Below are 23,121 nucleotides of genomic sequence, written 5' to 3'. Positions count from 1 at the left end.
GCCAATTTCCATCAACCGAAAATCTTGCATGAACGTCATACCGAAATCCGCATTGCTTCATCTAACCCCTATCTGTTTTCTCCTTCCGCTTAACACCCGTCTAACCGATTCTACCGATCTATCTCGATTCCAGTTTACGCTCGTCCTACCCGACAACCAACAATACGCTCTTAACGACCGCTCGAAACTGTTCGCCACTTCATCTGCCATTTCCTCTTCCTCCTCATCCACTGCTTCCTCTTCGGCGGTCTCTCTTACCTCTTCGTGTACTTCCCTGTCCTCTTCCTCGGGTTCGTCCCTGAATTCCTCTGCCGTGCCAGGACTAGCAGCTTCAACCGCTTACGCACTAACCACTTCCTCGATGGTGCAGGGACAGCAATTGAAGCCAGCCATATCATCAAGTACAACTACCGCAACACTCCAACCAGTACAATATTTGATACAAGGAAAAATACCGAACCTTCTCATCTCTACACCCGCACCACAGGCCTACCAACAACACCAACCGCAACAGCCCCAGCTGATGAACATTAAACAGGAACCGCCAGAATCGCCTGGTGGAAGAAACTTCCCCGTCACGCCCACTTCGTGCTCTTCGTCTGCGGTGCCTCCAATGATGGACACGACCGAACAGCACGATCCCTCTGAACCAGTTGCGCCCGGAGGGGCATCCGATGAGACTGACGATGACTTCGATACTCCCGAGAGCAAGAAGTTCATCCTGGCCCCGACTCCGGCTCAGCTGGGCCGTGCTCCGCTGCAACGACGGCAAATGAGCAATAGCAGCAATTCGTCCGGTCAGAACCAGCATCAGAACGCTGGCGACAGCAGTGACAACAGCAATGGAAGCACCCATCAACCGTCGGCACAGATGCCATCCGCACTGCCGACACCCACATCGGCCACAAACGACGATTTCCAGAGTCCACAGATTTCGCCAACAGTCAAGACGAAGAACTTCTTCAAAAAGGTCAAACCGGACGATATGGATAAGTGAGTATAGCGCTGGCTGTCAGCAGAATGATTAGGAGCAGTTTCACGCCAAATTACGGTTCGAAAAAACGCGACCTTCTCTGAGTTGCATAATTGTGTGTTATAGGCAATAATTCACATTTTTACGAAATTCGACCATTTTAGATGTCATTCCGATCAAAAATGACGGTTTTGTGCAACAATTTATTGTAAAATGTCAAAGACGCAATTTTAAAGAAAATTACAACATCCAAAATGGGCGATTTCTGGCAAAAATATTAATGATTGCCCATAACGCACAATTCTAGATAGAGCCGTAATTAGGGCGTAACAGCTTTTGTAAACAATGACTTCTCTCGATGATTTGTAGAAATTCAGGGTACGCCCACACAAACTAACATTACCATCGGGTAGAGGAAGTCTTCCTCTACCCGATGGTGATGTAGATTTGCGTTGGCTAGCCTTGACTTTCTAGAAAACATGGAAAGAAGTCATTGTTTACAAAGCTGTTTCGCCCTAATTCCAGCTCTATCAAGAATTATGCAAAGTTCAATTCAAATCGGAGAAGGTCGAATCAAAACAAAAATATGTTTTTATCGTATTTGGCCCGGAACTGGTCTAGCCATAGGTTAATGTATTAATAATATTGTCCGTTTCTTGTGCAGTGTTCTCCGGCAGGTTGACTTCGAGAAGAAGTTCAAAACGCTACCCCAGTTCAAACCGGAGGACTGCCAATCGCCCAGTGCAATCTCAGTGCCATCGTCACCACGGGTTTTCACCCAAAACTATCGCAAGAAGTCGGCGCAGCAACAGCAGCAGCAGCAACAACAACAACAACTGTTGCAACAGCAACAACAACAACTCAAAACCCGTAAGTTATGCTAGGTTTGACACTGGTTGTCTCACTTCCGCAGAGTGCAAATTCTCGCTGAAGACGGGTCCCCTATGTTAACATTGACTGTATTCCCTATACAAGATTGGGTAACTGAGCTTTTTAGAACTTGATAAATTGGGCCTATTTTGCGCGGCGTGTCGAATTGTCACTTGCTGTACGATGCCGCGCGCGTAGGCTGACCACCTATGGGGGACACTGTCAGCTCGTTTTGGTTACGACAAGACGTTCAGGCATAATCCAACGAACGTAGCGTTATACCAAAGTCCGGTCGAACTAGTATTGAGCCATTAGTTCGTAGCTGTGCTTAATTATATTAACGTCCCTTTAAACTGTTCTCCTGGTAGAGGAGAATAATAGTTCATTCGAGACGGCATAAGGGAGCTTTAAATAGCTCCCCATTGTCGCTTTCCCTCACACACCATGGTCTTTAGGACCTTAAAGACTACCCACTTGTCAAAAAGAAGTGAGGTGACTATACAAGTCATTTTCTTTCTAATGCCACTTCAATCTACATAAGCTTATATCAAGTCGTATCAACCGCCCGCAAGAAATTGAGTACAGTCTGTTCTGTACTCCTGTCATTGTACAATACCTCACGAATTGAACCAACGTCACCCGTTTCTTCCCTTTCGTAGCTGTGCTTCCATCTATTAACGTCCTTTTAAACATCCACCTTGATGAGGTAGATTGAGTTCATTAAGGACGGTTTCGTAGCTGTGCTTCCATCTATTAACGTCTCTTTAAACTGTATTCGTAGCTGTGCTTCCATTTATTAACGTCTCTTTAAACAAACCACCTTGAGGAGGTGGAGATAGTTCATTCAGGACGGCCAAGTCGTAACCAGACCCAGCCGGTTAGCATCCCCAGGTAGCGATAATCACAGGCTACTTAGAGTTGGCTATAACCTTTTTGCTCTGTCATCGTCATCACGGGCACTACCGATGTATTGACAATAGTGCTTTGGTGACAACGATGATCCCCCGTTCTTGTTCGCATTACTGACGGCAAATATCACCGCCAGCAACCCCACCGGGCACCGCGTGGAGGTAAGAATCGGAGTTCAGGTGCACAGAGGTCGCAAATCGCCGGTCAGGGCAGAACCCAACAACCTGCTTTACCCGGCACCGACCGTAGCTGTGGATACGTCTATTAACGTCTCTTTAAACTGTTCCCCTACAAGAGGAGAATTTAGTTCATTCGAGACGGGTTTTAAACATCAGCTGTTTCATCATTGTGTCCCCCGTTAGGTCGGTCGTCCTCCCTCACACACCTTGGTCTTTAGGACCTTAAAGACTGCCTCTTGTCGAATGAAGTGGCATGACTACCAGTCATTTTCTTTCTAATGCCACTTCAACTTACTCATGCTTATATCATATCGTATAAGTCTAACGCCCTCAGGAGTTGAGTACAGTTTGCTCTGTACTCCTGTCGTTGAACAATACCTCACGGATTGAACCAACGACACCCATATCTTCCCTTAATTGTGCTCTTGCCGGGCACTCTACCAATAGATGATTTACATCTAATACCGCACCGCATCCCTGGCAGTAGGCCACACTGCCGCTAAATCGAGGTCCATGAGTGAGCCGAGTCAGAACTTTCTGATCTCGAGAATTAGGTGCATCCTTCCACTCTTGTGTAGTGTTCTTGATACGACGCAGGAATGCATCACGGTTGTTATGCCAAGACACATTCCATGCGTATCGCGAGGTCTGCTTCACCCAGCGGGTAGCGTCACTATAGGGCACCGGAGTGGCCTCTAGTCGAGCAAGACGACCCTGGTTAGCTAGTTTATCAGCAGCCTCATTCCCTGGTATACCTGCGTGTCCAGGTACCCATACAAAGGTTATGTTAGCGTACCGTTGCACCTCTAACAGCCACGGGTGTCCAACCTGCCCATGCTCAAGGGCAGAGAGACAACTCGCAGAGTCAGAGAATACAACAGCCTGAGACCCATTTGCTAGCCTACAAGCTTGCAGGAGAGCATAGGCCTCAGCTGAGAAGATACCACAGAGACCGGGTAACCGGCCGCAGCGGCTTATGTCCTCCCCAGACACCCCATAACCAACCTCCTCTTCGATTAATGAACCGTCCGTAAATAGCTTGAGCCTTCCCTCGTATGAGGCAGCGACCTCCCTAAATGCAGCTTTCGCCACACTAGAGCTAGCCCCCGCCCCGCACATAGCTTTAACCCTCCAATCAACTTTTGGGGCAGTAGCATCCCATGCCCGTTGCCACAGCCTAGCTCGCTGGGCTAACGTGGGAAGATCTACTCCCGTCAAGTCGCTCCATCATTCTCTCGCCCTTGCAACCGTGGGCCTGTCATTGAGAATGGGATCCCTTTCTAGGAGCCTTAGCGCCTTGGTAGCCAGGTTTTCGGTGACAACATTCACCAAAGGAACCTTTCCATTCTCCACCAACAGAGAAGCTATTGGTGAAGACCTCAGCGCTCCGCTACAGATTCTGTACGCCTCATTGTACTGAGGTTCCAGAATCTTGAGCAGGGAGACACCACCCCTGCTCCACAGTTCCGCCCCGTAAAGGATGCTAGGGACAACCAGAGCCCTAGCAACCTTGGTCAATGTACTACGAGAGGCTTCAGAGAAGCGACCATTTAGGGTCCGAAGGATATTCAACTTGTTGTTGACGTTATCCTTCGACCGTAGCTGTGCTTCCATTTATTAACGTCCTTTTAAACAAACCACCTTGAGAAGGTGGATATAGTTCATTCAGGACGGCCAAGTCGTAACCAGACCGAGCCGGTTAGCATCCCCAGGTAGCGATAATCACGGGCTACTTCGAGAGTTGGCAATAACCTTATTGCTCTGTCATCGTCATCACGGGCACTACCGATAATTGACAGTAGTGCTTTGGTGACAACGATGATCCCCCGTTCTTGTTCGCATTACTGACGGCAAATATCACCGCCAGCAATCCCACCGGGCACCGCGTGGAGGTAAGAATCGGAGTTCAGGTGCACAGAGGTCGCAAATCGCCGGTCAGGGCAGAACCCAACAACCATTGATAGGCATTCTTATGCACCTGCTTTACCCGGCGACCGTAGCTGTGGTTCCTCTCGTACTGCACTGCAATTCTGTAAATATAGCGCAACAATATGGCACACCAGGAGGGTAAAACCTAAGAGGAAGAGAAGATAATACGGGGGCGAAAACGAACCAGTTTTCTGTCAAACGCGAACCAGCTCGTGATTGGCCGATTTGAAGTGCGTAAGATAGATATATATATAGAGAGAGAGAGAGAGATAGATAAAAGAGTAAGAAGGCAGTTGTCTCCTCTTCCTCTTAGGGTAAAACTAACCTGTCTCATGACGGTCGAAACCCAGCTCACGTTCCCTTGAAAGGGTGAACATGTGGGCAAAAGATGACACAACACACAGTGGAAAACCCTACACACAGTGGAAATAAATAAACACGGACACTTTTACGGATACAAAGCACTTGTATTCACGTCTTGGTTCGGTTTGACAAAGATGGTTATATGATAATAATGAAATCCCATCAGAACAACCCTACGCTTTGTGAATGTTGCTTCACAATGATAGGAAAAGCCGACATCGAAAGATCAACTTTTCTGACACCTCTTGCTAAAAAACTCTTCAAACCAAAAGCATCGTGAGGCCTAGCTTTCGCTGTATCAATGTGTACTGAACATGGAGATCAAGCCAGCTTTTATCCTAAGAGGAAGAGGAGACAACTGGCTTCTTTTTATCTGTGACGTGTTCTTCTTCTCTCGCGGAAACGACCGTGCAAAAACTATTTCATTATGGGCGGCGCAGTCTAATTTCAAAATACAAGAAAATAGATTCCCTGTTGTAAAAATTTTCGCGTTTCTATACGTTCACCAGACCAATCAGACGCTGGTTCGCGTTTGATAGAAAATTGGTTAAAAAAAAGACCCCCTATTGTCTCCTCTTCCTCTTAGCTTTCATCCTTATGCTCAGCGTTTGGTTTCTGCAGGCTTGATGGATGAAATGAGCCGAGCGTAGCATTTTTCTGAGGAGTAGAATGTCTACTGCCAAATCATTCCACTGAACTTCAGAACTTGTGAGCAAAGGGGAATAAAATGAGAGTGAGGTTTTCTGCCATTCGTGTTCATGTTTTATATCACACGCTCTTACCAACAATCAATACGAAACTAACGATTTTAAATTGGCTCACTACTTGACTAGCCTATTGGTCCCAAGCAAATCGATTAACGTACCCCATTCTAGTCAAAATTCTAGTACTACACAATGTTTGTTTTGATTCGCTATGAAAGTTTGACAGATAAAATGAGGGGTTAGTGGATTTTCCTATGTTTCGAGGGGTGAATCGATTAGCTTGGGACCGAAGATAGTACCAGAGCTGAGCCAAAAAGTTGAGTACGTTTCTTCGGGACCTACTAGTCTTAGAGTTATCTTTATGCTCTTACTCTCACTCTGGGTGAACTCTGAGCTTCTTGCGTCAAACAAAATCGTCATCCGGAATCTCGAAAAGTCTAATCATCCTCTCGCGGAAGTTCACTCTCCCTCTCTCTCCCGAGGAGTTTTTGTTTACTTCTTCCATATTCCTGCCGCCACTCACTCGAGGTGAGGGCTGGCTAAACTCGCAGGTCAAGAGTTTTTTAAAACCTCCAGTGAGTTTGAGGAGTTTTTAGCAAGCCTGGGTTTCGGTCCACACTGCGCTGACCTTTAGACACCTCTGTTATTGTTTCGGAAATGTATCGCCCCAGTCAAACTCCGCACCTGGCACTGTCCATTATTTTCACTATATTCATAGTCTGGCGGATAGAATCTCGGGAACCAATTGCGCTGTCAAATAGCGGAACCAATCGAGCAAATCACGACCAACAACAGAAAAGAGCACATCAGCTATTGTGAACAAAACTTCGGAAACCCTTTTCTCTTGACTCAAGGGCTCGCATACGCAAACTAAAACCATCTTTGGGTTGAGGAAAGTTGCCGATTATGCCGGTAATTTGCGTTTGGTTGGCGAGGAAAGAATAATCAACGTTTTGTTTATAAAAGTAAAGTGCCTTTTCAATTGTTGGTCTAATTATATATTGAATTGGTTCCGCTTTTTGATAGATCGAAATTCTATCCGCCAGACTATGAATACAGCGACTATACTGTCCATGACTTGGAGTATCCAGATGTCTTACTGACACCGGCGTATTGTGTCCGAAGCCACCCGTTCGGATCACACGCCCAGAGCCGCGCGACGGACGCGATGACCGCAGGTTCGGTCTTCTGCATTATGACCGCTGAACGCTGAACAAGAAACCTTATACTAGGAGGTAGCAATAACCTTAGCACTTGTTCCACCTGATCATGTAAGTAAGGCTGTCCATGAAGTAACAATTCGACAATGAGCATGCACAAGGGCCCATCTGCGATGATCGATTCTCTTCATCGATTGTCTCTTTAAATTGCTACAGCTAAGGGAAGCATTTTTCTGAAATTTGTTCAATACAGTGATTCAATTGTTGTATTGGCTATCAAAAGCATCAACAAAAGCACAAAGAAATGTTAATCCAAGCGAGTTATTAACAAAAGAGAAAATCGATCATCACGGTTACGCCCTTATGCATGCTCACTGTGGAATTGTCACTTCAAAAGGCTCTTTCCATGCACCATCAATGTAGAGTGCGCTAGCCAATTTTTAAAGAAAATGTCATCCAATCCATTTGTTTGCATCATAATGACGATTTTCATAACTCAAAAAAATATACATTCTATGGCACAACTTGCAAATTTCCATCGGGAGTGGTCATATTTTTCGATTATCTACAGATCTGAACTGATTTCCAGCTGAAATAACCACACATTAAAAATCCGGAAGATCATAACCGCTGGGACAATTTTATAAATCTCAATTTTTCTCATCAAAAATATATGGAAGCACCAGCCGGATCACTGCAAACCCAATACAGAAAACAAAATATTCCACGTGGATGATGATTTCAAGCACCTGCGGTGGATACATTAATCAGGAAAGGTGAAAATATTGTGCTCTTACTATGCTTCACGGTGAAAATTTCCACCCTCATCACTCTTTTGAGGGTTCCACTATTAACCGCCAGAGGCTGAAATGATCGCTTAGTTTCTTTTGGATTCGCCTATAGAGAGTGGATGAAAAGAATCGATCAATGTAGATTGGTCTATTTGAAAGGTGACGCAAGAATTGTCACTTCACAAGTCACAGCGTGTCGCCTCACCTCACACGGCGCGCATAATAGGCCTGAATAACTGTTTTGCAGTGAGGTGTCATTGATTTCGATTTGTAGTTATCATGAATCTGCCAACTTTTTCCCTAATTGGCAAATCAAAGTTGGCACTCGTGGAGAATAGAAGAACTATAAAAATGATGATGGTTTCAAAATTTTCCACGGGGAAGCATACGAGTGCAATCTTAAAATGCTTTTATTTTGCAAATGGAGCATTTTATTTACATCTGGTTGCTGCTACAAAACAAACAAACAAATTAATGTTTCTGTATTATATGTCTATTGAGTAGTCCTTAAGTTTTCTACTAACATAGCATCAACCAGATTTAAATAAAATGCTCCATTTGCAATATAAAAGCATTTTAAGATTGCACTCGTATACCTCACCGTGTAAAATGTTGAAACCATCATCACTCTCATAGTTCTTCTATTCTCCTCGGGTCCCAACCAGAGTTGCGACCTATCACAATCATTATCATCAAACAGCTGATGGTAGTAACGCTTTGTACATTCCTATCAATGTGCTCGTCGAAGCTCTCTCCATGACCATCCATCAAGTTGACGAAAGAAGTAAAAAGCAACTGGTGAATGTCGTCTTCTGTTGTGATCCATCACCGATCTGGTCATTCCCGACAATCACGACACTCATCTGTGCTCGTTTTGAAGCAGTTGCTGCTTTGCTTGCTTATGTGAGTGTGTTGGTGAGTGAGTCCAACAGCTTCCGTTTAAAGTTGCCTGCTTTGTTTGTAACTCACACAGTCGCGCCTGCCCAGACAAACTTGGAATGCGTAGGCATTGTTTTCATTTTCTTCTGTCGTTTCGCTTTATCTCATGATCGTACTGCAGAAGTCTTCACTGTTTTCGTTGTGCTTTTCATTATCAGCAGCGAGTGTAACGTTTTGCTTTTGAGCAGCGACCATTACTGGTGATTGTTGTTTGCCATGGCTCTAACTCTCACTGAGTGACAAAACGATCTGTCAGCGATAGTCGGTTGATGCGAAGACGAGTGTCATGATATTTTGCATCACTGGTGCCAACTTTGATTTGCCAATAGAAGAGATCATTTTTCTCAAAGGCAATTGGGGTGATTCATCCAGTAAGTCGTTTATTTTTTGGGACCCGATTTCAGCGATATAAAAAAAATTAGGGACCATTAAAATCTTACGTATTAAGTGCATGGTCCCTAACACTAGATGGGGCATTTTCAAAACAATTCCCTTTCAACAGCCATGGAAGAAGAACACCCCCAACAGCACCATCACCCGTCAGCTCAGCTTACATCGGACAGCAGTGCGCCGCTTTCGTCGACGGCAACGCCCTCCAGCTCGTACATCATTGGCAATCGCTTCTTCGGACCGGATTTCAACATGGAACAGTACAAAGGTAAAACATAGCTCCGGAGGGGATCAATCGATTCGCCCCAATACCAAGCGAACGATATGTTATAACTAATCGATCGAAGGTTTCTTCTCTGTCGTAGATATAGCCACTGACAACACGGACCGCTCGCCCCGGACTCCGAAAACGCCCTCGGCACGGTCAGTCAACTCGGCCGAAGAGAAAGGACATCGGAAGATTCTGGAACAGCGGCGCAACTTGGTTATGCAACTGTTCCAGGAACATGGAATGTTCCCAACGTCCCAGGCGACCAACAGCTTTCAGGTGCAGTACATTTTCAAATTCAATCGAAAACCGCTAATTTAATGACCTACCTTTCCCCTCCTCAGCTGGCCCACAGCGACATCTTTCCGAGCAAGCAAAGCTTGCAGTTGAAAATCCGCGAAGTTCGACAGAAGTTCATGGCCCAACCGCCGGGTTTTACGCCACACTCGGCCGGGCCGATCACGCCGACCGATCTCGGTGCTGGTAAGTTGAAACGAAAGTACAATCGCTGCTGAACGCGCGCTCCCTTCCTTATTATCCATCTATATCGTTTGCCACAAACGAACTCTACCAAATTCTGTTGAACTAACCCTCACGCACACACAAACTCGATTTGTGTCCTTTATTGATCTATATTATGAATTGTACTATACAAAAAAAGAACAATAAACAACTTGTCGTTGTCGTTGACAAATCCGCAATCTTTTAAAGGAAAAGAAAAAAAAAGAATTTGAATAGGGAACCGAAAGAAAGAAAATCACCTGTGATGAGCCTCCATCTGCATAATTCCTGGTCTAGGACCCGAGAATGTTCAACCGGTACCAAGAGATGCAAGAAGGTTGATGCAGTGCTTGAAGCAGAAAAGCGGAGGTTTCCATTTTTTAAACAATAACCGTAGGAAGCGAGTGGTTCCTAGCTAACACGGGTGCAAGGAGCAATTCGAGAACAGACGCTGTAGAATCGATCAAAAGGAGTGTTAAGAAGGTAAGGTTGGACGATCATATTTATCCCAAGTATAGGAAAAACTAAACACCGCACGTTGTCCTGTAACTAAATTTGTCTATGGGGTGAAAAAGTTCACAAAAAACGTTTTTTACACGGAGATGAAAAACTACCCAAAATTAAGTATTTTTCCCTCAATTCCGGGGTTCAGCACAATAACCCAAATTTGAGTAAATCGCATATAGTAGTTTCAATTTAACACCAGCAAAAAAAATTACCTACTCTTAAGTATATTCTACCCGGTAAATTTGAGAATATACATTTTACTCAAAAGTAACTTATTGGGTTGAACTATATCGTTGGGTAGAATCTCTTGTTCCTTTTTTAAAAACAATAACGAGTGCAACTGAGAGGCTGAAGTCAATAGTAAGTAAAAAGAACTCAAATTTTGTGTAGTATTTTTTCTCCGTGTAAGTCATTTGTGTTCTTAGGCTCTGAACCATTTGATGGATTATTTTAACTTTTGGTTAAAATTTGACTGATGGAAAGTTATCGATTAACCCTGCAATCCGAGCGTGGTTATTTCTGACAGAAAAGAAGTTAAACTTTGACAACCTTGACTATGTTCTTCTCGAAAACTGGTCGATCGGCAGCACAGGGATTTTCGAACATAGAAAATAATTTTCGAAATGTCACTTTTTACTACGAGGCAAATGGTTCACAGCCTAATGCCTTGTTCAGACTACAGAGTTATAACATGTTATAGCGCTATCTTGATGGTGGTTTCTGTGTTGCAATTATTTGACAACCGTTATAACATGTTATAACTCTCCAGTCTGGATAGCGTTTAAGCTTTCCCTCTCTGATGAACAACTGCATGAGAGAGCCAAAGAGTCTGAAAGTGATAGTATCACACTTGTTACTCCTTTGTTTGAGAGCCGCGTTGTAGTACGCTTACGTATAGGCACTAATGTTGGGTGCAATACTGGCTGGTTTTTCCCGAGGGGCACGCAATTGCCTTTTTGACTGCGTTGAATTTAAAGTACAAGGTGTTCAACTATGTAATTAAGTAATTAAGTATTTCATGTAATTAAATTTAATTTCGCGTAATCAAAGCAGTGCCAGTTTAATTACTGTAATTAAAACACGTACTTCGATTAGATTACGTAATTAATGTTATTAAAAATTTATTTTCTGTAATTAATGCAATTAAAGTTACACAAATGTAATTAAAAACGTACCCAAATCCTTATTCATGAACTATTCAAAAAAAAAAATAAGAAGACCCTCAACACATAATTGAATTAAGGCCGGAACAAATATCAAGTTTTTCTTTTGACAGACCCCCCCCCCCCCTTTAAAATTTTGGAACACCACCAAGGGGGAAATAAAATAAAACTCAGTGTATATTTATTTTTCGCAAATTCATTTGGGTATGGATACTCGCTATGCTAGATTTGTTCCACCTTGTTCTTTTAAAGAATTTTCCCATAAAATGGTACTTGCCCAGTACGGCATGACAGGTCCTTGAAATCGGATCAGCCGGTTTCAGTTGTTGAAAACGGATTTTATCGAACATCATTCCTAATCTTCTTTGGCAACTCACTGGGTAAGCCACCTTCAATCTGATCGATCCCTCTTGTTCGTTGCGCTCATTTTCGTCTTGTCCCAGTCGGATCACTACAAAGAACCATTTTCAGTGGGTCGTTATCCGACATTACTACGATGTACCCAGCCCACCGAAGTCGCCAGCTTTTTGCATTCGATCTAAATTTCTTAACTTACAAACCTTCTGCAATGATACTTAATGATTTACTTCTTTTCTTCTACTCGGACAACAATGTCCGAGCTAAATCCAATATTTTCAAAATTGGTTTAAAATTTTTAGAAGTGAGACCAAATCTCAAACGATTCAGGAAATTCCTAACTGAGGTGACACTTTTCAAAACAGATTCAAAACTGAGTCTGAACTTTTTTGAAGTGAGTTCAAACTTTCGAATAAGTCATCAATATTTTTCTAACTGTGTCTAAACTTTTCTGTTATCTTATTCAATCCTTTTAAAAGTTGTCAAAACTTTCCTGAAGTGATTCAACATATGTATTCCAAATCCAATCTTTAAAGAATTGGTTTTGCATTTTCTGAAGTAAGGCAACATTAGCTGATTAATCCTTCTCCTAAATGAATCCAAGGTTTCCTGCATTATTGATTCAACTTTTTCCGAACTGAAACCAGAACGGGTTTGATATTTTCCTAAGTGAGCTCCAGATTTTTGTTAACTGCTTTGGCATTTGGCAAGGACACAATCTTGCTTAGTGAAAGTGTAGAAAATTTTCCGAAGTGAACCGACAATTTTTTGAGCTTAAATTTTCCAAATGGTGTCCAACCTTTTCTGAAGTGGTTCAAAATCTTCCTTAGGCAGTCGAAACTTTTCTGTTGAGTGATTGAATTATATTGAATGTTATTCTGAGCTTTCCTGAAGTGATTTACCTAACTTTTAACGTAGATTCCGCTCCCTTAGATCCTTTCCTCGTTCTTGTGAGATTCACATCCTTTGAAAATTAGGCTGAGATTTTAAAGAATGGACCTTCGTGTGTTTATACCTGATGATATATCCACAAAAATACGTATTTTTATAGAATTTTGGGTTTCTCGATCAGCCAAGTTGGATTTTGGCTCCGTCCTTTGAAAAAAAGGCTTGGATGTTATGGAATAGACTTTTATGAGTTCATACGTGATGGTAGATTTTTTTGAATTCAGGTTGGATTTCGGTTCAATATTTTGAAATTTGTGCTTGGATTTTAAAGAATGGAACTTGCTTCCGAACTGAATTTTGGCTTCTATCTTTGAAAAATAGGCTTGTATTTTAATAGAAGTTGCTGAATCCATACGTGAGGGTTGAATTTCTTCAATTTTGGAGAATACCGAGCTTAAGTTCACAAAAGTACGTATTTTCATAAAAACTTTGATTTTCTGTTCTGCCAAGTTGAATTTCGGCTTCGATCTTTGAAAATAGACTTGAATTTTAGAGAATGGACTTTACTGAATCCATACGTGATGGTAAATTTTTTGAAGCATGCATAATTTTGTAGAAAACTGGGTTTAAATTCTCAAAAGTACGTATTTTTATAGAAATTTTGGTTTCTTGTTCAGCCAAGTTGAGTTTTGGCTCCTTCCTTTGAAAAATAGGAGTGGATTTTACCGAATTGCTGAATCCATCCGTATTTTCATAGAAATTTGGTTTTTCGTTTCTGCCAAATTGCATTTTGGCTCATATCTTTGAAAAATGGGCTTGTATTTTTTAGAATGGACCTTGCTGAATCCATACGTGAAGGTTGAACCGTGTTTGTAATTCGAAAAGGTTTTTTTTTGGTTTTCCTTTTCTGCTAAGTTGGATTTTGATACTGTCCTTTGAAAGTTATGCTTAGATTTTATAGAATTGACCTTGCTGAATTCATATGTGATGATTATTTTTTTAAGCACAACCAAAGCCAGCTTTAAATTGACAAAACTAGGTATTTTTGTTGAAATTTGGTTTTTATGTTCAGCCAAGATGGATTTTGGCTCCTTCCTTTGAATATTACACTTGGATTTTGTTGAATAGACCTTCCTGAATCCATACGTCTATTTAGATTTTTTGAAGCATGCACAATTGTTGAGAAAACTGAGTTATATTTGGATAGGAGGGAACTATCGAAAACAGAAAGTTTTTTATAAGAACTGTTACGTTTGTGGTATTCCGCTTGATGGTTTGTCCGGAATTTATCAATACCTAAAAATCAATTGCTCCTATTCATCTACATTATTACCAATGTTCTTGCTTGAAAGGATACAAAAACTTATGCGCGAAATTTCTTGTTGATAACCCGAGTGTTACATATAATAAAGTCAACACTTGTGGCATTAGTGTCAAAAATCACGGTTTCAAAGAAGTATAAGGCTGATGCGAAGGCTAAGAAAAAATGTTGGCGTTTGAAATATATGGTTTAGATGTAATGTAAAACGATTTTAAAATGTTTTATTTTTTTTGGTTTATTTTTTATTATTAGATTATATCAAAATTCGATAACCAGATCAATGGTGGAAACAATTAAGTACCTTGGACCACATTGGCCACTTCCGGACAAGTTCCAGGTGCCCCGGGAAAGTGACCAGAATCGGACTTGGATAATAACCTATCATGAGGCACATTAAAATCTCGAGATCCTGACCAGATAGAAAATTACTGTCTTCGGCAAAGTTGTTCAGAAGGTCAAGGCCTTTTCGTTGGTGGACAGTAGTTCAGTGTTTTCTCACTTCGCGGCACTAGTATACATGTAAAATTCTCGCATATATAAAATATTTCTAGATCCTTACCATATAAAAAGTTACTGTCTTCGGCAAAGTTTTTCAGGAAGTCCAGATCTTTTCGTTGGTGGAGTAGTTCAGAAAATTCTCACTACTTGGCGCTAGTATATACATGCAATTTTCGCATATACAATAGCTCGAGATCCTGAGCAGATAGAAGTTACTGTCTTCGGCAAACTTGTTCAGGGTGTCAAGTAGTTTTGGCTGGTGGACAGTAGTTCAGAATTTTCTCACTACACGGCGCTAGTATAAACTTGAAATTCTCATATAAAATATCTCGAGATCCTGACCAGATAGAAAGTTACTGTCTTAGGCAAAGCTGTTCAGAAGATCATAGCTTTTTTGCTGATTAACAGTAGTTCAAAATCTTCTCACTAGGTAGTGCTCGTATACATGTTAAGTTCTCGCATGTGATACATCACTAGATAACGAAATAAAGAATAAATGTCTTTGGCAAAGTTTTTCAGGAAGTCAAGATCTTTTCGTTGGTGGACAGTTGTTCAGAATTTTCTCCCTACTCGGTGCTAGTATACACATGGAATTCTCGCATATACAATAGCTCGAAATCTTTAGCCGATAGAATGTTACTGTTTTCGGCAAACTTGTTCAGGGGGTCAAGATTTTTTGGCTGGTGGACAGTAGCCTAGAAATTTTGCACCACATGGCGCTAGTAAACGTGTACAATTATCGCGTATGCTAAGCTCGAGATTCTGAACAGGTAGAAAATTACTGTCTTCGAAAAAAGTTGTTCATGAGGTCAATGCCTATTGCTTGGTGCACAATAGTTCAGAATTTTCACACTACGTGGTGCTAGTATACACGCAAAATTCTCGCATGTAAAATATCTCGAGATTTTGATCAGATAGATTTCTCTAGTGGACAGCAATTCAAAATTTTCTCACTACGTAGCGCTAGAATACACGTGAAATTCTCGCATGTGGTTTGTTTCGAGATCCTGACCAGATAGAAAGTTACTGTCTGCAACAAAGTTATTAAGGAGGTCAAAGTCTTTTGGCTGGTGAACAATAGTTTAGAATTTTCTCATAAACTCTAGGCTTTAAACTCCTGAACAACTTAGTTCAAGACAGTAACTTTCTATCTGGTCAAGAACGTTAGATATTTTATATGCGAGAATTTCACATGTATACTAGCATCATGAAGCGAGAAAATTCTGAACTACTGTCCACCAGCCAAAAGACCTTGACCTCCTGAACAACTTCCTATCTGATCAGGATCTCGAGATATGCATACTAACGCCACGTGGTGAGAAAATTATTAACTACTGTTTACCAGCCAAAAAGTCTTGACCCCCTAAACAACTTTGCCGAAGACAGCAACTTTCTAGATGATCAAGATCTCGAGCTATTGAATATGGGAGAAAGGCACGTATATACTAGCACCGCATAGTGAGAAAATTCTAAACTATTGGGTGACAAAAAGATCTTGACTTTCTGAAAAACTTTGCCGAATACATTTACTTTCTATCTGGTCAGGATCTAGAGATATTTTATAAGCAAGAGTTTCACATCTATAGTAGCGCCGCAAAGTGAGAAAACTCTGAACTACAGTCCACCTGTGAAAAAGCCTTGACATCCTGAACAACTAGACCGAAGACAATACCTTTCTATCTGGTTGGGAACTCGAGATATTTTATAAAAGAATTTCACGTGTATACTAGCGTCGCGTAGTGAGCAAATTCTGAACTATTGAGCACCAAGCAATAGGCTTTGACCTCCTGAAAACTTTGTGAAAGACAGTAACTTTTTATCTGGTCAGGATCTCGAGATATATCACATGCGAGAATTTCACATGTATACTAACGCTACGTAGTGAGAAAATTCTGAACTACTGTCCACCAGCGACAAGGCTATGATCTCCTGAACAACTTTGTCAGAGACAGTAACTTTCTATCTTGCCAGAATCTTGATATATTCCATGTTGTAATCAATTAAGTCAAATCCCACGTAGTATGGTCACAGTTTTCGCGATTTATATTTACATTTTCCCTATTATCCGCATTTTTTAGTTTAATCAAAGTTTAGCTTGTTTAGATTAAAACAAGTTTTTTGAGGAATACTCGCTGGTTTCAGATCGATTGGTAACTCAGCAACAAAATTGCAATGGAAAACTCATGTGTGTTGTACAAAGTACAACAGCGCGAGTAACGGAGGGTTAAAGGCCCTTTGGTACATTTTTTTTACGGATCTTCAAAAATTTTGTTCGGTTGCCATTCCCCCCCCCCCTTCCTGAAACGTGACGTAATTAGTGAACGGACCATCATGAGATTCAGTTTTGTTGTGGCACATGATATGTTTGATTCCTTTCAGGTCAAAGTTAATCCAAAACCCCTTAACGCCGGATTTTGTAACAAAGGCACACAAACACTTAAATATAGTCATTTCCCGATCTTGTCAGACTGAGTCGAACGATGTATGTTACTCGTCCTCGGATCGAAAGTCGGTTTCCCAAGCGGTTTATGAAAAATAATTTGCAAGGTAGGTAAAAAAATATGACTCCGGATAATCGAGCCATTTTCTCCGGTTAATCGAGCCTCCGGATAATCGAGTCCGGACTGTACTAGACTATAAACATGACCAATTCTGCGAATACTTATACTAAATTTCTTGAAGCACCAAGCTAGAGTTGGAAACTGAAATAATCCACTCGCGACAATCGATTTCACTCTCGTTTTGTACGTTAAACATAATTTTGTATCTAGTGCACTGTATTCGTTGAATAATGCGCACAAGATGAGACGTTATGTTTAACATATAGTAAAGAACGAGAATAAAATGGATTGTCACGAGTAGGTTATATCGGTTTACAACTCTAGCGATAATATACAGTGATAAGGAAGTGATACTCATAATGAGGGCCTTGATTGCCGTACAAATGAAATGGGAATCACTTAATTGTGACGAGAAGTGACAAGTTTTCACCGTAAAGTGACATCCGTTATAAGGCCCATATCTGTTTTAAAATGTTTAATTAGAACCTTAACTTTGAGTCTTCAAATTTTACATTTCCTTAAATTCAAGCAAATCCTCGAGCGATTTCCTCCTGATTAAAAAATGTTTGAATTTCAAGCTATGTTCGAACAAGAAGGTCCCCAAGAAACGAACTCAACTTTTTGGCTCAGCTCTGGTTACTATCTTCGGTGCCAAGCTAATCGATGCACCCCTCGAATCATAGGAAAATCCACGAACCCCTTATTTTATCTGTCAACCTTTCATCGTGAATCAAAACAAACATATTGTAGTGCTAGAATTTCGTTACGTTAATCGATTTGCTTGGGACCAATAGGCTAGTTGATGATGATGATGATGATAGTCCCACCTCTTACCCTTACAAAGGTTTGGGCTGGACGATTTATCTTTAAGATAATTAAATATGACATTTTAACCAGATTGGTAAACAAAATCGAACTGGTTTCAATTAGATATAAATTCCCTCTAGAGTTTACAGTTGCTTCACAGCGATATAAATGTGGAAAAACTCAGGCGTCCACCTCTTAGTTCGCCTTTTTGTCCACCTAAAATATTCATAAGTATTACAAGCAATCAAGAGTTAATGAAAAATCAGCAAAGCATCCTATTACACTAGTAACCCCGCAATCTGATGCTCACAACAGTTAAGTAGTGAGCCAATTTAAAATCGTTAGTTTCCATCGGTTGGTTATACCAACAATCAATACGAAAATGACGATTTTAAATTGGCTCACTACTTGACTAACCTATTGGTCCCAAGCAAATCGATTAACGTACCCCATTCTAGTCGAAATTCTAGCACTACACAATGTTTGTTTTGATTCGCTATGAAAGTTTGACAGATAAAATGAGGGGTTAGTGGATTTTCCTATGTTTCTAGGGGTGAATCGATTAGCTTGGAACCGAAGAGAGTACCAGAGCTGAGCCAAAAAGTTGAGCACGTTTCTTCGGGACCTTCTAGTCTTAGAGTTACCTCTATGGTTATACACCGTACAGACTATGGCTTATATCATGTAATATATACTGTCTTGCATTGAGCACTTATACATAGGATTTCCAGTGAAAACTAGATGTATGAGTGCTCATTTCAAGACAGCCTATATTACATGATATAAGCCATAGTCTGTACGGTATTAAACACCTTTTTTTACATGGTATTGTAACTTATCTTATATGTGCTTCATTTTGATTTGGGATAAATGTTTGAACTATGGCTCGGGATTTCCACCAAGGTTGCAAAGACTCATTTCAGCTAAAACAATGTTTTTCTAAATTATGAAATAATTAGATGCCATGATCAAATTTTGATAGGATACAAGAATAGGTTGCAAAGAATGTGTTTGACATATTAAACCTGTTTATTTCACTTCATGAGAGTCACAATCAGCGATTTTTCACAAACTCACTCACTCACTCACTCAGCGATCAGAAAATGGCTGATTGTGACTCATAGAAAGCAAAATTTACAGGTTTTATGTTTCCAACGCATACTTTGTAACCTCTTCTTGTAAGTTACAAGTAAAACATGCCATCATACCATCTTTTGGTTTTATTATTCCGAAAAACATTATTTTAGCTGAAATGAGTCTTTGCCACCTTGATTTCCAAAGAGATGAACTAGCTTCAGGCTAAAAATCTCTATAATAAAGAAGAAAAAAAAAAAAAAAAAAAAACCTTGATTTCCACTGTGACGTGCTTCCACTGACAAACCGACATGAATGACCATAGCAAAAACAATGAAATTTCTTACCAAAACACACTACTGACATCTGGCTCCGTGTTCGCGGAAAATATTTAGCTAAGCCATGAACCCGCATGCAAAAGATATGAATTGGTTCGTGTCAGAATTAAATGTCATGTCGGTTTGTCGGTGATGCTTCTATTGTGACATACCCACGAATTTTTGTGGTGGGACATAGTGGAAGCGTGTGAGCATAGTTGAAGCATATACCCTATATAATTAAAAAATAAGCTAGAAAACTAGCTTCAAAGTGCAACTGGGTCGATATAATAAATATAGGTCAAAGTCAAAAGTAATTGAAACACGTTTATTAAATTAGATTAGAATTAAATTTCAATTATTTATTAAATTAGACTAATGAGATATCATTATCATCAAATGAACATAAATAAGAAAATTCAGAAAGTCTAATAACATTAAATAGATTAACAAAAGAGTAAGGATGCGGGGGGTCTGCTTAGGGAGGCAATTAGCCTTTAAAGTTGTAGAATAGGGGAAATGGCTCTAATGTTGGCCTATGGCTCTGATATTGGGCCCATCTCTAAAAATCTTCTTTCCTTTATTTAACGTCGGTCTCTGTTCCGCAATCTAGTGCCAATCACCGACGGACATCGATTGCCATCCATTGACGGCAATCGAATGTGCAGGAAGGCAGCTTCCACACCTGCGTAGGATATCGCACCCATTCACAAACACACATGGGCCGGGACCAACGGCTTTACTTCCCTAAAAATCTGCTACTTATCAATTTTATCTTGATGAACGCGTCATTGGGACGGTACTAATGGATATTTTTGGTCGCTATTGAAAATTTAGTCGATTGCTGAATTTATGTATGGGCCTAAATTAGGGGCATTTAGGCCGTCAGCTTAATGTCCTGATGAAATGCAAAAAGCCAATTTGTGTATAGTTTGTTACGGAGTCATTAACATCGTCCTTCTCTGTTGAATATTATTTGTGTACAAACGTACGATGATATGAGTCAAGCGAATCGTTCTTTTGTTATCATTTTAATTTTAAGAAAATACATGAAAGAAATAATCAATAAATTAATAAAAAATCATAATTTTGGTTTAGGGTAGAGCGCTACTTCGTCGCAATCTCCTATTTCCGTTCTATCGATCAGAAAATATCAATAATATCAATGATTTCACCGTGCACAAATCAATATTAGGTGTGTTCCGATGCGTAAGTTCATTAGCTACAACATAAATAATGTTAGAGCGCATTGTATGAATATTTACGCTCATTGTTCTCAAAACAAAAGAAGCGCTCCTAGCGAATCCTTTTTTTCTACGTTTATCCGTAGGACGAAGAAAATCTAATGGCGTTTCAATGCGTTAGGACGGAATTGAAACTCGTAAAACGAATTTAGAATCAAGAAGCAGTATTAGATTTTAAACAATATCTCAACAATTTGTGACTCTTTATCAATTTATTTTATTTTATTTATTTATTTCATCAACCGATGTAGACTAGTACAAATACATATACAAATTTGTTTTTCTTAAGAATATTAAAAAATATATTGTCAGCTATTATATTTTTACTTCCTACGAGTTATGATTCCGTATGGAGTTAAAATATTGTTTTAGTTTATGCCGAGACATTGAAAAGTCAATGGTTTCGCAGTATTGATTGTAAGACGCCATCATGCGATTTAATGGCCCAAATTTTGCATAATTTGTGCGATGATGGGTTACGGCAAATAAATTTCGATTTCTGAGTTGTCGAGTAGGTACATAAAAATTTAATTTTGATAAAAGTTCTGCTGAGTTAATGCGCTGCGAAACGATATCGTTTACAAACGAAACCATTGCATATTCACGACGCTCTTTTAATGTTTGTATGTTTATAAGCATGCAGCGTGCTTCATATGATGGAAGAGGAAATGATGTCCAACCTAATTTACGAAGGGCATATAATAGAAATTGCTTTTGTACTGATTCTAATCTTTCTTCGTGCGTGATTGAAAATGGAGACCATACAATGCTGCAATATTCCAGTATTGACCTCACATAGGCAATATATAGTGTTTTAATTGTGTATGGGTCCTGAAAGTTATAGCAAAAGCGCTTGATAAAGCCTAGCATGTTATTTGCCCTGTGAATAATTGTATTGTAATGGTCTATGAAAGTTAGTTTGGAGTCTAAGATAATCCCTAAATCCCTGACTCTTTCACATTTTTCTACATTCTGATTTCCTAATGCAATTGAAATGTTTGATGGTGTTCTTTTTCTGCTAAATGATATTAAGTTGCATTTTTTTACATTCAGTTCTAATAGGCTTTTTTTACACCATGTGTAGAATATGTGTATTTCACTCTGGAATATATTGATGTCTTCATCATTTTTTATTTCCAAAAAGAGCTTCATGTCGTCGGCATAGATTAGCAATTTTATTTTTTTGAGAATGAAGGAAATGTCGTTTACGTACAGAATAAAAAGAAGAGGTCCCAGATGAGAGCCTTGCGGGACTCCTGAGGTGACTTGAATTGGGGTCGATTTCTTTCCGTTGAATTTAATTATTTGTTGGCGGTTAGTTAAATATGATTCAAGCCATTTCAGGAGTCCTGGCTCAATTCCAATTTCTTTCAATTTGAAAAGAAGCATTGGTATGTCAATTCGGTCAAATGCCTTGCTAAAGTCTGTATAGAGAGCTTCTACGTGGTTTCCATTATCCATTGCATTTAATGAATAGTCTATAAATTCAAGTAAATTTGTCGAGGTCGAACGTCCTTTAAAGAAGCCGTGTTGCATGTCAGTAATTCTATTTTTGGTTTGAAGAAATAATTTTTCATTTACAATTGCCTCGAAAAGCTTTGGAATGCAAGAGATAATGGCTATTCCACGATAATTACGTACGTCAGATTTTCGGCCAGATTTAAAAATAGGTACTAAAAATGAGCTTTTCCATATTTTTGGGAAGGTTCCGGATTCCAGTGACATATTAAAAAGCCAAAACAATGGAGCAGTGAGTTCCATTGCTAGACTTTTTAAAAATACTGGAGGAATTCCGTCAGGTCCAGGACCTTTTGAGGCGTCTAAATTCTTTAAAGCCTGCAAAATATCCTGCACTTGAAGTTGATTGACGCCAATGTCCCTTGAAAATTCTGGATGAAATGCAAAATAATCGCGGTCGCGATCTTCATCGGAAAATGTCGTATAGATTTCTTGAAAAAAAATTGCAAAAAGCTTACAATTTTTTTCCGAGCTATCCCCGACACGTTCGTCAAGATGCATTATTGATGGAAAATTGTCAGATTTTAATTTGGTTTTTACGTAATTAAAGAAGTTCTTTGGGCAGGACTTTATTTCAAGTTCAGTTTTTGAATTAAATTCTTCAAATGCATTACTGATGGCTAAATCTAGTTGATCGCATAAGTCCAAATAGATAGCCAAATTTTCACTATTATTGTGTTTTTTGTAATGTTTATGTGCTTTCTGTTTTCGATTTTTTAAGTTTTTTATTTGTCTGTTATACCAGACTGGATTTTTTGTGCTTCTGTAGCGTCTTTTTTTCTTCAAAGGTATTTCTTCCAAAATTATTCCTGATAAAATTTGGTAGAAGATGTCTACAGCAGTTTCGACATTTCCTTCATTCCTTAGAATTATTTGCCAATTGACGCTGT

General features: G+C 40.0%; 1 protein-coding gene across 1 annotated transcript in view; it reads left to right on the top strand.

Annotated features, from left to right (window-relative positions):
• Window positions 1–23,121, top strand: part of cic (Putative transcription factor capicua) — a 209,314-nt gene that overhangs the window by 171,486 nt on the left and 14,707 nt on the right. Inside the window, exons 13-17 of the mRNA XM_065223587.1 lie at window positions 134–993; window positions 1,638–1,843; window positions 9,320–9,475; window positions 9,573–9,754; window positions 9,820–9,958. Of these exons, the coding sequence (XP_065079659.1) occupies window positions 134–993; window positions 1,638–1,843; window positions 9,320–9,475; window positions 9,573–9,754; window positions 9,820–9,958 (1,543 nt within the window). The remainder of the gene's footprint in view (window positions 1–133; window positions 994–1,637; window positions 1,844–9,319; window positions 9,476–9,572; window positions 9,755–9,819; window positions 9,959–23,121) is intronic.

Source organism: Ochlerotatus camptorhynchus, unplaced genomic scaffold (genome assembly GCF_037179485.1).
Source record: "Ochlerotatus camptorhynchus isolate MF236.1 unplaced genomic scaffold, CSIRO-AGI_Acam_v1.1 ptg000193l, whole genome shotgun sequence".
Taxonomy (NCBI): Eukaryota; Metazoa; Arthropoda; class Insecta; order Diptera; family Culicidae; genus Ochlerotatus; species Ochlerotatus camptorhynchus.
Note: the sequence above shows the minus strand (reverse complement) of the source record. Positions and strands in the feature narration are given on the sequence as shown.